The 12,413-nt window shown below is 55.4% G+C and overlaps 1 protein-coding gene across 1 annotated transcript in view; it reads left to right on the plus strand.

Annotated features, from left to right (window-relative positions):
• Positions 1 to 228: 228 nt before the first annotated feature.
• EPHA10 (EPH receptor A10) overlaps positions 229 to 12,413 on the plus strand; it is a gene marked incomplete at its 5' end in the record, with an annotated part of 34,962 nt that continues 22,777 nt past the window's right edge. Inside the window, 5 exons of the mRNA XM_081088400.1 lie at positions 229 to 334; positions 2,468 to 2,532; positions 3,295 to 3,973; positions 8,684 to 8,839; positions 9,691 to 10,038. Coding sequence (XP_080944526.1) covers positions 229 to 334; positions 2,468 to 2,532; positions 3,295 to 3,973; positions 8,684 to 8,839; positions 9,691 to 10,038 — 1,354 coding nt within the window. The remainder of the gene's footprint in view (positions 335 to 2,467; positions 2,533 to 3,294; positions 3,974 to 8,683; positions 8,840 to 9,690; positions 10,039 to 12,413) is intronic.

A 12,413-nucleotide genomic window follows, 5' to 3' on the forward strand; every position in this document is an offset into this window, starting at 1 on the left:
ATCTAGTTCGCAGTTCCGCCCCTGGCCTATGAAACTCCGCCCCTCTACCCTCTGCTGACGGTGATTGGTGGAGCTCCAGCGGCGGTGCCCAGTGATTGGTCCCCATGGATGACGGTAACCGGTGAGGTCCCGCCCCCAGCTGGCGCCGGGGTCTGGGGGCACTGCTCAGCGGTGCTGGGGCTGGCGCGGCTTGAGCCGCCGCCGCACTGACAGCTCGGTCTGCGGACCATGGAGACCGGCGCCGGCCCACATCCGCTGCGCCAGTTCATTTGCCTGATGCCACTTTCTCTCGCGTTGCTTTTGGGACCAGGGAGGCCCGGGACCGCCGAGGAAGGTGAGGAGACTGGTGGCTGTTCCTGGAGCCCGGGGTGCCAAAAGATAAGGGGCTGAAAAGCAGTAGTGCTGGCGAGGGAGTCCTATGGAGAGGCTGGAGTCTGTATTGGGGTTTGAAGCAAGCGGGCGCGGGAAGCAAAGAACTGGAGAGACAGAGAAAAAGGTGGCTAAGCAATAGAGAAGAGAGGGGCATCGAGGGGCTCGGGGTCTGCAGACCTGGGAGGCTGGGGAAGAAAGACACCAGGAACCGTGGGAGCCAGAGGCGGTGGTCCAGGGGCCGTGAGACAGCCCGGCTGAGCAATTGGAGGTGGGAGGTGTGGGGGCGGGGAGAAGAGAGCAGAAGAGGAGGGGGATGCCGAGGTGATATAGGAGTATGGGGGGACGGGATGCAGCCCGAACAGCGGGGGCTAGGGGACCACTGTGCAGCCAACTGGAGGTGGAACGCTGGTGGTGGTGGTGGTGGTGGTGGTGGTGGTGGTGGTGGTGGTGGTGTGTGTGTGTGTGTGTGTGTGTGTGTGTGTGTGTGTGTTAGGGGGTGGGAGCTGGATCGTGGAGCTGTCCGCAGTGCTGAATCTGGAGCGTAGACTACGCCGAGCGGTCCTTGTTGCGGGGGTTTGGGGCTGCCCACGGTACCAGAGCCCGAGCCTTGACTCTGATTCTGAACTGGGGGAGCTGTATGCTCAGTTGAATCCAGAGGCGTCATATCCAGGTGCATGATCCTGAGGAGTTGGGATCTGAGGCTTTGACGGCGAGGTTGGTTGGGGCGCTGGATTTCTGAGGCTTCCCAATATGAAATTTCCTATGTGCTGTCAGTTATATTGAAATCCGCTGTCGGCGATGCTGCCCACTGCCGCTGATGCCTTCGGGGCCAAACCTTGTAGAGGCTCCCGCTTTAGAGCCCCATCCCTTGCGTAAGCTCCAGACGAGTAATCTTACAAGATTTGTCTGTGGTCTGGGCTCCTGTCTCTGAGCTGCTGCTATGCTGTCCAGACCTGGGCTTTTCTGGGACCCATACTGAGAGCAGGATTCAGACTTCTGGGCCAGTGCCTGCTGGGGGCGGGGAAATGACTCCAAGCCTCTCTGGTGCAGGAGGGGCTCATGGTTTTATATATAAAAGGACCACTGCCATTCTTTCAAAGGCAGTGGAGGTGACAGCTCCTGGGAAAGGGGATGGCTGGGGAAATGAGAGATTTTCATTTGTTACCCCCAGTGGCCCTAAAAGTCAAAGTAAAAAGGCTCACGTTTTCCTCCCTGGTGATTCCACACCTCAGAAGAGTCCCTGAGTCTACATGAACCCTGGGCTGTACACAGGTGTCTTCTGATACACTCCTCTCCCCCTCTTCTTGCTGCTTAGTTAAAATTCAGAAAACCTGGGAAGGCTGGGGGGTGTCACTGACAACACCCCCCCCCCAATTTTATAGGCAACCTTAGAGAACTGGTCATAGGCTCTGTGGCAGGCTGAATAATGACTCCTCCCAACAGGCCTACATCCTGATCCCCACACCTTTGAAGGCTATCCTAAATGGTAAACGGCTTTTCAGATGTGATTAAGGAAGTTGAGATGGAGAGATTATCCTGGGTTATTTGGATGGGCCCAATGTAATTGCAATGATCCTTATAAATGGGATGCAGGAGGAGTCAGAGCCAGAGGAGAAGGCAATATGACGACAGAAGCAGAGACTGGAGTGATGCACTTTGAAAATGGAGGAGGGGGCCACAAGCCAAGGAGTCGAGGTGGCCTCTAGAAGCTGAAGAAGTCAAGGAAATGGGTTCTCCCCTCTGAACCTCCAGAAGGAACCCATCCTGCTGACACCCTGACTGTAGATCCGTGAAACTGATTTCCAACTCCTGACCTCCAGAGCTGTAAGAGAATAAACGTCTGCTGTTCTAAGCTGCCAAACTGTGGTAGCTTGTTACAGCAGCCACAGGAAATGAATACAGGCTCCTTCCCTAATCATATAGCTACCCCTCTCTGGACTTGAGCCTCCTGGGGATGTATGAAGTGGAAAAAAACTTGTCTGTGTTCTTTGTCACATTCTCCATCCTTCAGTTAGCAAATTTTCAGTGACCTCACCAAAGGTCCACTCTCCTGACCTTCTGGCTTTCTGACATCTCTGTTCTCCCCTCTCCCTAGTCATCCTCCTGGATTCCAAAGCCTCCCAGGTTGAACTGGGCTGGACTGCACTGCCGAGCAATGGGGTAAGTGTAAACCTTCCCACCACCCTGTGACGGGGATCCTGTGGTCCAGGACTCAGTCCCTTTAGCTCCCCATGGTTGCATCACATCAAAATGCTCCTTGGAACATGTGGTCTGCAGCAGCCCTGGCTTCAAGCCAGAATGGCCTATCAGGAAACGTTGAGTCTTCAGTCAGACAGTAAAAAAAACAAAAAAACCCACAAAGCAAAAAACACACACACAAAAAAACACATAAGTGAGGCGAGAACTGTCTGTCTAGGAACAGAAATGTGGCCCCTGGACGGAGCCAGTGCTAGACGGTGCCTGACACACGGTAGATACTACCAGCAGTGTTGTTGATGGATGGATTGATAGAATAAACAAGACTTGGAATTCTAAAAAAGCCTTGGAAAGAGGGTCGGAGCGGGGAGATGTGGCCATGTGACAGCAGGTTGGTGTCATGGAAAGGGCCTTGGGTGGAGAGCCAGGAGACTCCAGGCACCCTTTCTCCCTCTGCTCCTACCTCCATGTGTACAGCCACGCAAGTCCCTGTCACCGGCAGCTCCAGCCGCCCCATCTATAAAACTCAGAATTGGACTCAGTTGTCTCCACCGTTTCACCTGGCTTTGCATCTTGTAACTTCAGGGGGTGTGTACCGGGAGTGGTGGGGGCCAGCGGGGGTAGGCGGGGCAGGGGGGTTTCAGGCTCCGCCGCCGCCGGGCCTCTGCCTACGAGGGGGCGCCCTGGCTCTGAGCTGCCCACATCTTTGTTCTTCCTCCTCCTCAGTGGGAGGAGATCAGCGGTGTGGACGAGCACGACCGTCCCATCCGCACGTACCAGGTGTGCAACGTGCTGGAGCCCAACCAGGACAACTGGCTGCAGACGGGCTGGATCGGCCGCGGCCGCGGGCAGCGCATCTTCGTGGAGCTGCAGTTCACGCTGCGCGACTGCAGCAGCATCCCCGGCGCCGCGGGCACCTGCAAGGAGACGTTCAACGTCTACTACCTGGAAACCGAGGCCGACCTGGGCCGCGGGCGTCCCCGGCCAGGCAGCAGCCGGCCCCGCAAGATCGACACGATCGCCGCGGACGAGAGCTTCACCCAGGGCGACCTCGGCGAGCGCAAGATGAAGCTCAACACCGAGGTGCGCGAGCTGGGGCCGCTCAGCCGGCGGGGTTTCCACCTGGCCTTCCAGGACGTGGGCGCATGCGTGGCGCTGGTCTCCGTGCGCGTCTACTACAAGCAGTGCCGCGCCACGGTGCGGGGCCTGGCGGCGTTCCCGGCCACCGCGGCCGAGAGCGCCTTCTCCACGCTGGTGGAGGTCACCGGGACGTGCGTGGCGCACTCGGAAGGGGAGCCCGGCAGCCCCCCGCGCATGCACTGCGGCGCCGATGGCGAGTGGCTGGTGCCCGTGGGCCGCTGCAGCTGCAGCGCCGGATTCCAGGAGCGCGGCGACGTCTGTGAAGGTATCCGGCGCACCAGGGGGTGTGGCGTGGGGGGGGGGGGGGCAGCGCGCGGGTGGCAATTGGGAGCGAGGGTGCCCCTGACGAAAGAAGCAGGAGTGGGGTGGAGGAGCCCTGGGCCGGGGAGCCCGGAAGTCCTGAGCTTTCGTGGAGCTTCCGATGGGTCCAGCTAGGACCAATGAGTGAAGTTACTAGGAGGTGAATTGGACTCCAAATAAAGGGACATTAGGGGCCCGTATTTCAGACACTATGATCAATGCCTCGCAAGGCCTCCCCACGTACTCATGGCAATAAAGTAAGTCATCGTTATCTCTGTTTTGCAAATGAGGAAACAGAGGCTCAGAGAGACTAACACACTTGTAAAGTCAGGAGATGGGGAACTAGGATTTGAACCCAGGTTTGCCTAACTCTCAGGCTGTGTCTTTTACACCGCGGTGCCTCCCTGTGCATGAGGAAGAACTCCACAGCAGCGCGACCCTAATAGCTATTGGCTAGGGGCACTGGTTCCATGATAGAGAATGGGCTGCCTGTCACTGACAATATGCAAGTCAGAGGCAGCCAAGAGCATTCGGAGTTAAGAGACTGAGTGTAGAAGCATGGAGGCAGGAGAGAATGGGGCTAGGCCAGTGGTCGGCAAACTGCGGCTCGCGAGCCACATGCAGCTCTTTGGACCCTTGAGCGTGGCTCTTCCACAAAATACCACGTCTGGGTGCGTGCGTCAGTGCGATTGAAACTTTGTGGCCCATGCGCAGAAGTCGGTATTTTGTGGAAGAGCCACACTCAAGGGGCCAAAGAGCCGCATGTGGCTCGCGAGCCGCGGCTTGCCGAGCCGCAGTTTGCCGACCACTGCGTTAGACCATTGGGGAATATTTGAAGCAGGAATCTGACATGTTCAGATTTGTATTTTCAAAAGATCACTCAAGTGGCAATTAAAACGAAAGGATTAGAGAATGAAGAATTAGCGGTCAGAAGACAAGGAAGGAAAATGATACCATAGTCCAGGAGGAGCACAAGATCTGAACTAAGGCAGTAGCAGAGGTCACTGAGAGATGAGGATGGTTGTGACAGTGAAACAGCATCCACAACCCTTGGTGGCCATGTGACACAGGAGGAGAAAGGAGTCCTTTTTGACTCAGATGCTTCTGGAGAAATGAATGGGCAGAGGGTCATTCACTGGGGCAGAGAATGCAGGACGTGGGTGGACATGTTGAATCCATGTGTCTATGGTGCATCTATGGTGGGGGTAGCTAGAAAGTGGGTCTGGAGTTCAGCAACAGGGAGGTAGATGCTACTTGAACTTGTGGGTGTGGTTGGGACAGATCAAGGAGAATGTGTGGGGTAAGAAGCAAAAGGCCGATGATAAAGTCTCACAGAACAGCAATATTTAAGAGGAAGTAGAAGAAATGGAGCCCACAAGGAAGGCAGTAGTCAGAGGTTGGAGAGTGTGAATTCCTGGTAGCCAAGGGAGATGGAGGTGTCTGGGAGGGAATGGCCTACAGGGCTGGGGAGCAGTCAGGGAAGGTGAGGACTGGACAATGTCTGCTTGGTGAGAGCAGTCTCAGCTGAGTGATGGAGAGGGCGACCAGCTGCAGGAGGTTGAAGGATGAAGGAAGCAGAGGAGGGAGGCTGGGTTTGAAAGGGGAGGAGGGGGCGTGGTATCTTGAGGACACTGTGGGTGACAGTGGGTTTTTATTGTAGAGGAGGGCTTTGCTTATATGATAAAGGAAGGAACCAGTGGGGTACCAAGGAGGGGGTGGTAGGAGCGGTCTGCCTCAGGGAGAAAACGTATTTTATTACTGATGTGGGTTAGAATAGCTGATACATGTTGCTAATAAAAGCAGATCATGTTTCATTAGTTTTATTGTTTTTAAACACTATATAGACCGTGCCTTACTGCCTGTATTCTAAATGGATCACTCTTTTTGCTCCACCCCTGTGTTCTGTCCCTGGGAAGAGCCAGTAGAGAAGGAGAGTGTAAGAGTTTGGAGGTTTGGTAACTGATGGGATATAGTCTGGGAGGAGAGGAAGGGGTGGGGTCCAGAGTGAAGGAGCCACTAAGCTTGGAAGGAAGGAAAGAGAGGGTGTGGACAGAGGTAGATTTGATGGCCAGATACTGAGGGAATTACCAACTGATGGCCTCTCTTCTTTCTATAAGGTGGGAGGAGGGCATCTGTACCAGTGGAAAGTAGCATCCTGGTTTCCCTGTTGCATCTCCAGAGCCTAGAACAGCACCTGGCTCATAGTAGATGCTTAAAAAAAATGGAATGAATGGATCGGGGCTGGAGGGGGAGGTTTAGATCACACATACACCCAACACACTCAGAAACCCAATCCCACCCCAGAGCTGTGCTGAGTTCCCTCTCCTTAGGCTGAGACCAAAGGTCACTTGTAATGGCATCAGCTCTGCCTTGGGGAGCAGGGAGCTGGGGAGGATGCCAAGGAAAGCCCCACAGGGAGGTATTATTTTAAACGGGATTGGAGAGGCATGGGAGTTTGCCAGGAAAGGGTGTGAGACATTATAGGACAAGACCCAGAGTTGTGAAGGGAAGAGCTGATGGTGGCATGGGTGGTGTGAGGGCAGTGCGGAGCTGTTGGAGGGGAAGTGAAATGGTCAGAATTGTATTTAGAAAGTGAAGGCCTTCCATGTGCCTTTGTTTCTCTCTTTGGTGATCTGGACTCGTGTTCCCCCTCTCCTAGCCACTAGAGAAACTACTGAAAGACGTGGGGAGAAAATCAGGGTGTCTGACCTGTGCCTCCAAATCTCTGTAGGACTCCCTTGGGGCAGAGGAACCCTAGCAGATGTCCTTCAAGGCCCCACAGGGCACACGGAGACCCTGTGACGCGGTGGCACTAGGGGGATCACAGACAGGGAGACTGACTGGGGCTCAGTATAAGGCAGGGCTTTCTAACTGCCAGGGTTGCTTGCAGCCTCAGAACAGGGTGGGCTCCCCATTACAAAGTATATGAGCAAAGGCTACGGCTACTGCTAGGAAAGCTGCTGGACTGGGCCAGCTGAGCTAGATGACCTCTGAAATTCCCACTGTGACCTTGAGGAAGAGAGGGAGGGGCCCGCAGTCAGGAGTCCCTTCTGAAGTCTGTCCCTCAACACAAACCTCTTCTAAACAAAGCCTCTCAAAGCAGAGATCACCAATGCTGTCTCTGATGGGCCCACCCATCTCCGAGACATGGAGCTCACATGCACACAGAGCAAGGGAGCGCCTAGCATTCTCTCCTGACAGCTGTGAGGCCCTGCAAGCAGATCGCCTCTCTTATTTTACAGCAGAGGTGAGCAGGCCATGGTTGTTACTTTCATTTGACGGAGGGTTTCTTGAGACCAGAGAGGCAAAGGAAGTGGCAGAGCTGACAGTGGGAACCCAGAGCTTCTGAGTCCCAGCTGGGGTCACTGCTGCTCACTACACTACAGACCACAAAGTTAGTGGGTTCCATGCGTGGTTCTGAGGCAGAGCGGTCCAAAGGCTCCTGGGCTACTGAAGATGGACCCTGCCAAGCCTAAGCCTTCCAGATGATGGACACCCTCAGCTCTTCCCCTCTTCTCCCAAGCAGGCTGACCGTCCTTCCCAGGGGCCAGTCTTCATCCCTTCCTGTATACTACGTCCTCTTGGTGCTGGGGAGCAGCCAGCCTTCCATAACCAGCTAAGTTTCGGGGGAGGGACAGGGAAATCCTGATGGAGCTCAGGAGCAAGGGAGAACCCCCAGGCTCTGAGAGGAGGGGCCTGGAGCCACTGCCTCCTTCCCTGGCCCAGCTGGGGAGATACAGCAGTGGGTGTGTAGCAGTTTCCATTTCAGGCTGGTGATGGAAGAACAGTAATTACTACCATTATTGTGTAAATGTTGTCTCTACTTGGCTAAGCAGTTGACATGTTTTATTTCGGCTAATCCTCCAAAAACCTTGTGGAGGTATTCTACACAAGGCTCAGAGAGGTCAACAGAGTTGCCCAAGACCACACAGCAAATCCAGGTTGCTCCGTTTTAAAAGCCTGTGCTCTTAACAACCTGTGTTCTGGGTGAGGCGAGAGAAGCAAAGTAACTGAGAAGACGTCAAGACTAGAACCGGTAGCACTGTCCATCTTCTCTCTCTACTCCCCTGCCCTCCAGCTGGCTGGCCCCGCTTTCAAACTGGAACCAAGTGTGTGAGTTGAGGACTTATGACGCATTAACCCCCAACAGTGGTGGGAGGATGAGCTTTGACAACGTGTGTGCGTCAGTGTTTGTCTCTGTAGCTGGGAGTGTGTGGGTGTCTGTCCCTTGGTAACTGTGGAAGTACCTATCTTCTGTCCTCCCATCAGGACTGGAAAGTTTGCCTCGCTGTCTGCCAATGGGCATTGGGACTCTGGCTGGAATCCCACCACGTACTAGCTGTGGGACATTGGGCAAGTTACTTAACCTCTCTGAGCCTTAGTGTCCTCATTCTTAAAATGGGGACCCAGCACATACCTCACAGATAGTTGTGAGGATGAAAGGATTACCAGCAGAAGAACAGTGTTGCAGCACGCGGTAAGCTCTAAGAGTTAGGTAGGTCGGGGTTGCTGGGTCTACCACCCACAGGGCAGACCTGGAGTAGCTGAGGCCCTTCCTCCCACTGTCCCCACCGCAGTTAGAGGAGATCAGCCCCACCCTACTGAGGGCAGGCAGGAAAGTGGGGGAGAAAGAAGCTGTGGAGGACCCCCATCCTCACATGGCCCCTGCTTGCAGCCTGTCCCCCAGGCTTCTACAAGGTCTCCTCCCGGCGGCCCCTCTGCTCGCCGTGCCCAGAGCACAGCCGGGCCCTGGAAACCGCCTCCACGTTCTGCGTGTGCCAGGACAGCTATGCGCGCTCGCCCACCGACCCGCTCTGGGCCTCCTGCACCCGTGAGTCCCCTCGGAACGCACTGCGCGCGGAGGGTGGGGGGGGGGTGTGGGGGTGCGGGGGTGTGGGGGTGGTGGGGAGGGCATCTATAAAGTCGGATCAAAGTGTTGGTGAGGGAGGGCTGGGGGCTCCGCACTGGGGAGGGTAAAGGCAAGCTAGGGGGAACGACCGGGGGGAGGGGGGAGCCTGGGTGGGAATGGGGGCCCGGGCTCTGGGTTGGAAAAACCAGAAAAACGGGGAGAATCCCGACAGAGGGATGAGGTTGGGCTTCTAGGCAGAGGTCTGAGTGGACCGCCCCCATCCGCTCCTCCCTCCCCTCCCTCTGCAGCCAGGAGGCCCACTCACTTCCTTCTCGGCCCCCAAACCCCCATCCTCGTCCCCTCACTCACGTCCTCCCACCCCATCACGGACCTCGCCCCACTGTCTCATCCTACCCGCCCCCGCTGGGCCCCCCGTGCCCCGTCCCACCCCCCCGCTGGGCCCCCACGAGCCCCGTCCCGCACCCCCGCTGCCCCGCGCCCCCTCCCCAGCCCCGCGCTGACCGCGCCCCCTCCCCAGCCTCGCGCTGACCGCGCCCCCTCCCCAGCCCCGCGCTGACCGCGCCCCCTCCCCGCCCGCGCCCCCTCCCCAGCCCCGCGCTGACCGCGCCCCCTCCCCGCCCGCGCCCCCTCCCCAGCCTCGCGCTGACCGCGCCCCCTCCCCAGCCCCGCGCTGACCGCGCCCCCTCCCCGCCCGCGCCCCCTCCCCAGCCCCGCGCTGACCGCGCCCCCTCCCCAGCCCCGCGCTGACCGCGCCCCCTCCCCGCCCGCGCCCCCTCCCCAGCCTCGCGCTGACCGCGCCCCCTCGCCGCCAGGGCCGCCGTCGGCGCCGCGGGACCTGCAGTACAGCCTGAGCGGCTCGCCGCTGGCGCTGAGGCTGCGCTGGCTGCCGCCGGCCGACTCGGGCGGCCGCTCGGACGTCACGTACTCGCTGCTGTGCCTGCGCTGCGGCCGCGAGGGCCCGGGCGCCTGCGAGCCGTGCGAGCCGCGCGTGGCCTTCGTGCCGCGCCAGGCCGGGCTCCGCGAGCGCGCGGCCACGCTGCTCCACCTGCGGCCCGGCGCGCGCTACACCGTGCGCGTGGCGGCGCTCAACGGCGTCTCGGGCCCGGCGGCCGCCGCGGGAGCCACCTACGCGCAGGTCACGGTCTCCACCGGGCCCGGGGGTAAGGCACCCCGCGCCCCCGTCCGCACCCGCGCCCTCCCCGGGCCGCCTTCGCCCGCCCCGCGGGACCCCCCCCCCCACACCCGCAGCCGCTCAGAGAGACCGCCATCGATGCCCGCGCCGCCGCCACGGGCGCCCCCCCCCCCCCACCTCCCGGTCCCCGACCGCGGTCATCCCCACCCAGGCCAGCCCCTTCCCGGACGCCCCGCGGAGGGAGTGAGGGTGCAGGTGACTCCTTGCCCTGAGCCCACGAGGATGTGAGTGTGTAAGAGTCCGTGGGAGCCAGTGGGCGCTGCTGACTGCCCTACACCCAACCGTGAGTTGCCTTGCCTTTGCTTCCCCAGGGAAACAGGTGGAAAGTCCCTCAGTCTTTTGTCTTCCCTTTAAAAAAGTCAGTAGGAAGCAGAATCATGTCTTAGAGGGACCCTCCATCCCTCAGCCTCTGCGAGAATTGTGGTGCCTTGGTCAACCTCTGTCCTGTCCTGGAGCAGAGCTGGGAAGCACTAGGGTCAGGCTGCGGGGGCGATGGAACTGAGATGAGGAAATGAGGACCTGGAACCCTTTTATACCACACCGGCTTCATTCTTGAAATTGCTTTTGATTGGTCTCTCATTCAGCTGGGGTTCGCCTTCAAGTACCCTTTGCAAGAAGGATAAGTGGCCCAGCCGGTGAGGCTCAGTGGTTGAGCATCCACCTATGAACCAAGAGGTCACGGTTTGATTGGGGTCAGGGCACATGGATCCCCAGTAGGGGGCGTGCAGGAGGCACCCGATCAATGATTCTCATGTTGATGTTTCTATCACTTTCTCCCTCTCCCTTTCTCTCTGAAATCAATAAATAAAAACTAAAAAAAAAAAGGATAAGTGAGTGGTTTAGTTTCTGCCTTTCCATATCTGAGAAGATATGATTGGTTTGTGACTCGACTTTCCTGTCTTCTGGTAGTTATATTGCAGAAAGTCTGAGGCCAGGAATTTTCATTCCTTTGTAAGTGTTTGAAACCACTTGGAAATCACTGATAAACATCAGCAAATAGTGTAGAAGAGTGTGACCACACACACACACACACACACACACACACACACGTGTGTATAATTCTTTAACCTACTGACAAAAATAAAATGTAACCAGTAGCCCTCTCTTTTCATTGCGTTTGGCTGGAACAGAATAAAGCTTTTGATTTGCACACCTTTTTTATTCCTGGAAAAAATATTTTCACTTATTGCTTTGATTAGGACTTCTGGTAGCTCCAGTATCTCTCTTAAGAATCTTTCTAAGCCTTGGGTTGTACATCCATTTTCTGATCCTCAAATCTTGTCACTTCTGTTATCATTTTTAGCTCTTAATCCATTTCCTTTGCCTTTTGGGAAAAGATTGGCCAATTTGTCTGGTTTTCTGGAGCAACAGTTCTGGTTTCTTATGGTCTCTGTTGTGATTTAACATTTGCTATTGAATTTACATTTTAAAAATTCAGTATGGAAAAAAGCACCCATAATTTTATTACCCAGAGATAAGCAACTATTAATATCTTGGAATATATCCTTCCACATTTTTTCCTGCCTTTTTTTTCCTGTCTTTATCTCTATACCCATATATAGAACTATCTACTAGAAAATCCTTTTTGTATAATATTATATGCAACACAAGCTTTTTCTGGTATTTCATATTAACAGTCTTGTTTTTTTGATAGAGATGGATTTAGAAATTATGTTAAGGAAATACTCTTTATTTTTATTTGTTAACAAAAATACAGAACTTCCACTGATTGAATGCTGCTTTATGTTTGGCACTGTGCAATATGATTTTCTACATTAATTCATTTAAATGCGATAATCATCTTTCAAATGAAATTGAGGTCTGAGAAGCGAAGTGAATTGTCCAAAGTCAATCAGCTGGTAAGTAGACACCAGTCTTTGAATTCAGGTCCCTCTACCACTGAAGCCCCTTGGCTATATAATGCTTCCACCTTTTAGTGAACTTTCTGTAAAAATAAGGAATGGATGCTAATTTTATAAAATGCCTCTTAAGCATCTTTCAGGATGACCACATGTTCTCTTCTCTTTTGACCTATTGGTAGGATAAATTCTCTATGTGAACTCTCTGCATTCTTAGATGACTAGAGGCTCAGTGCACGAATTTGTGCATGGGTGGGATCTGGCTGGCCCACCCCGATTGAGGTTGTGGGGGAGGTGATCAGTGTGAGGCAGGCAGTTGGCTGGTGGGCCTGGCTCCCTGGTCAAACTCCCAGTCGAACTGTTGGTTGAAAGGACAGTTTGCATATTAGCCTTTTATTATATAGGATACCCTACTAGATATGAGTGCATTATTCTTTTAATATTTTGCTGAATTAATTTGCTTGAATGTTAATATTTTTCTCCA

Source organism: Myotis nattereri, assembly GCF_964212035.1.
Source record: "Myotis nattereri genome assembly, chromosome: 3".
NCBI classification, from domain to species: domain Eukaryota; kingdom Metazoa; phylum Chordata; class Mammalia; order Chiroptera; family Vespertilionidae; genus Myotis; species Myotis nattereri.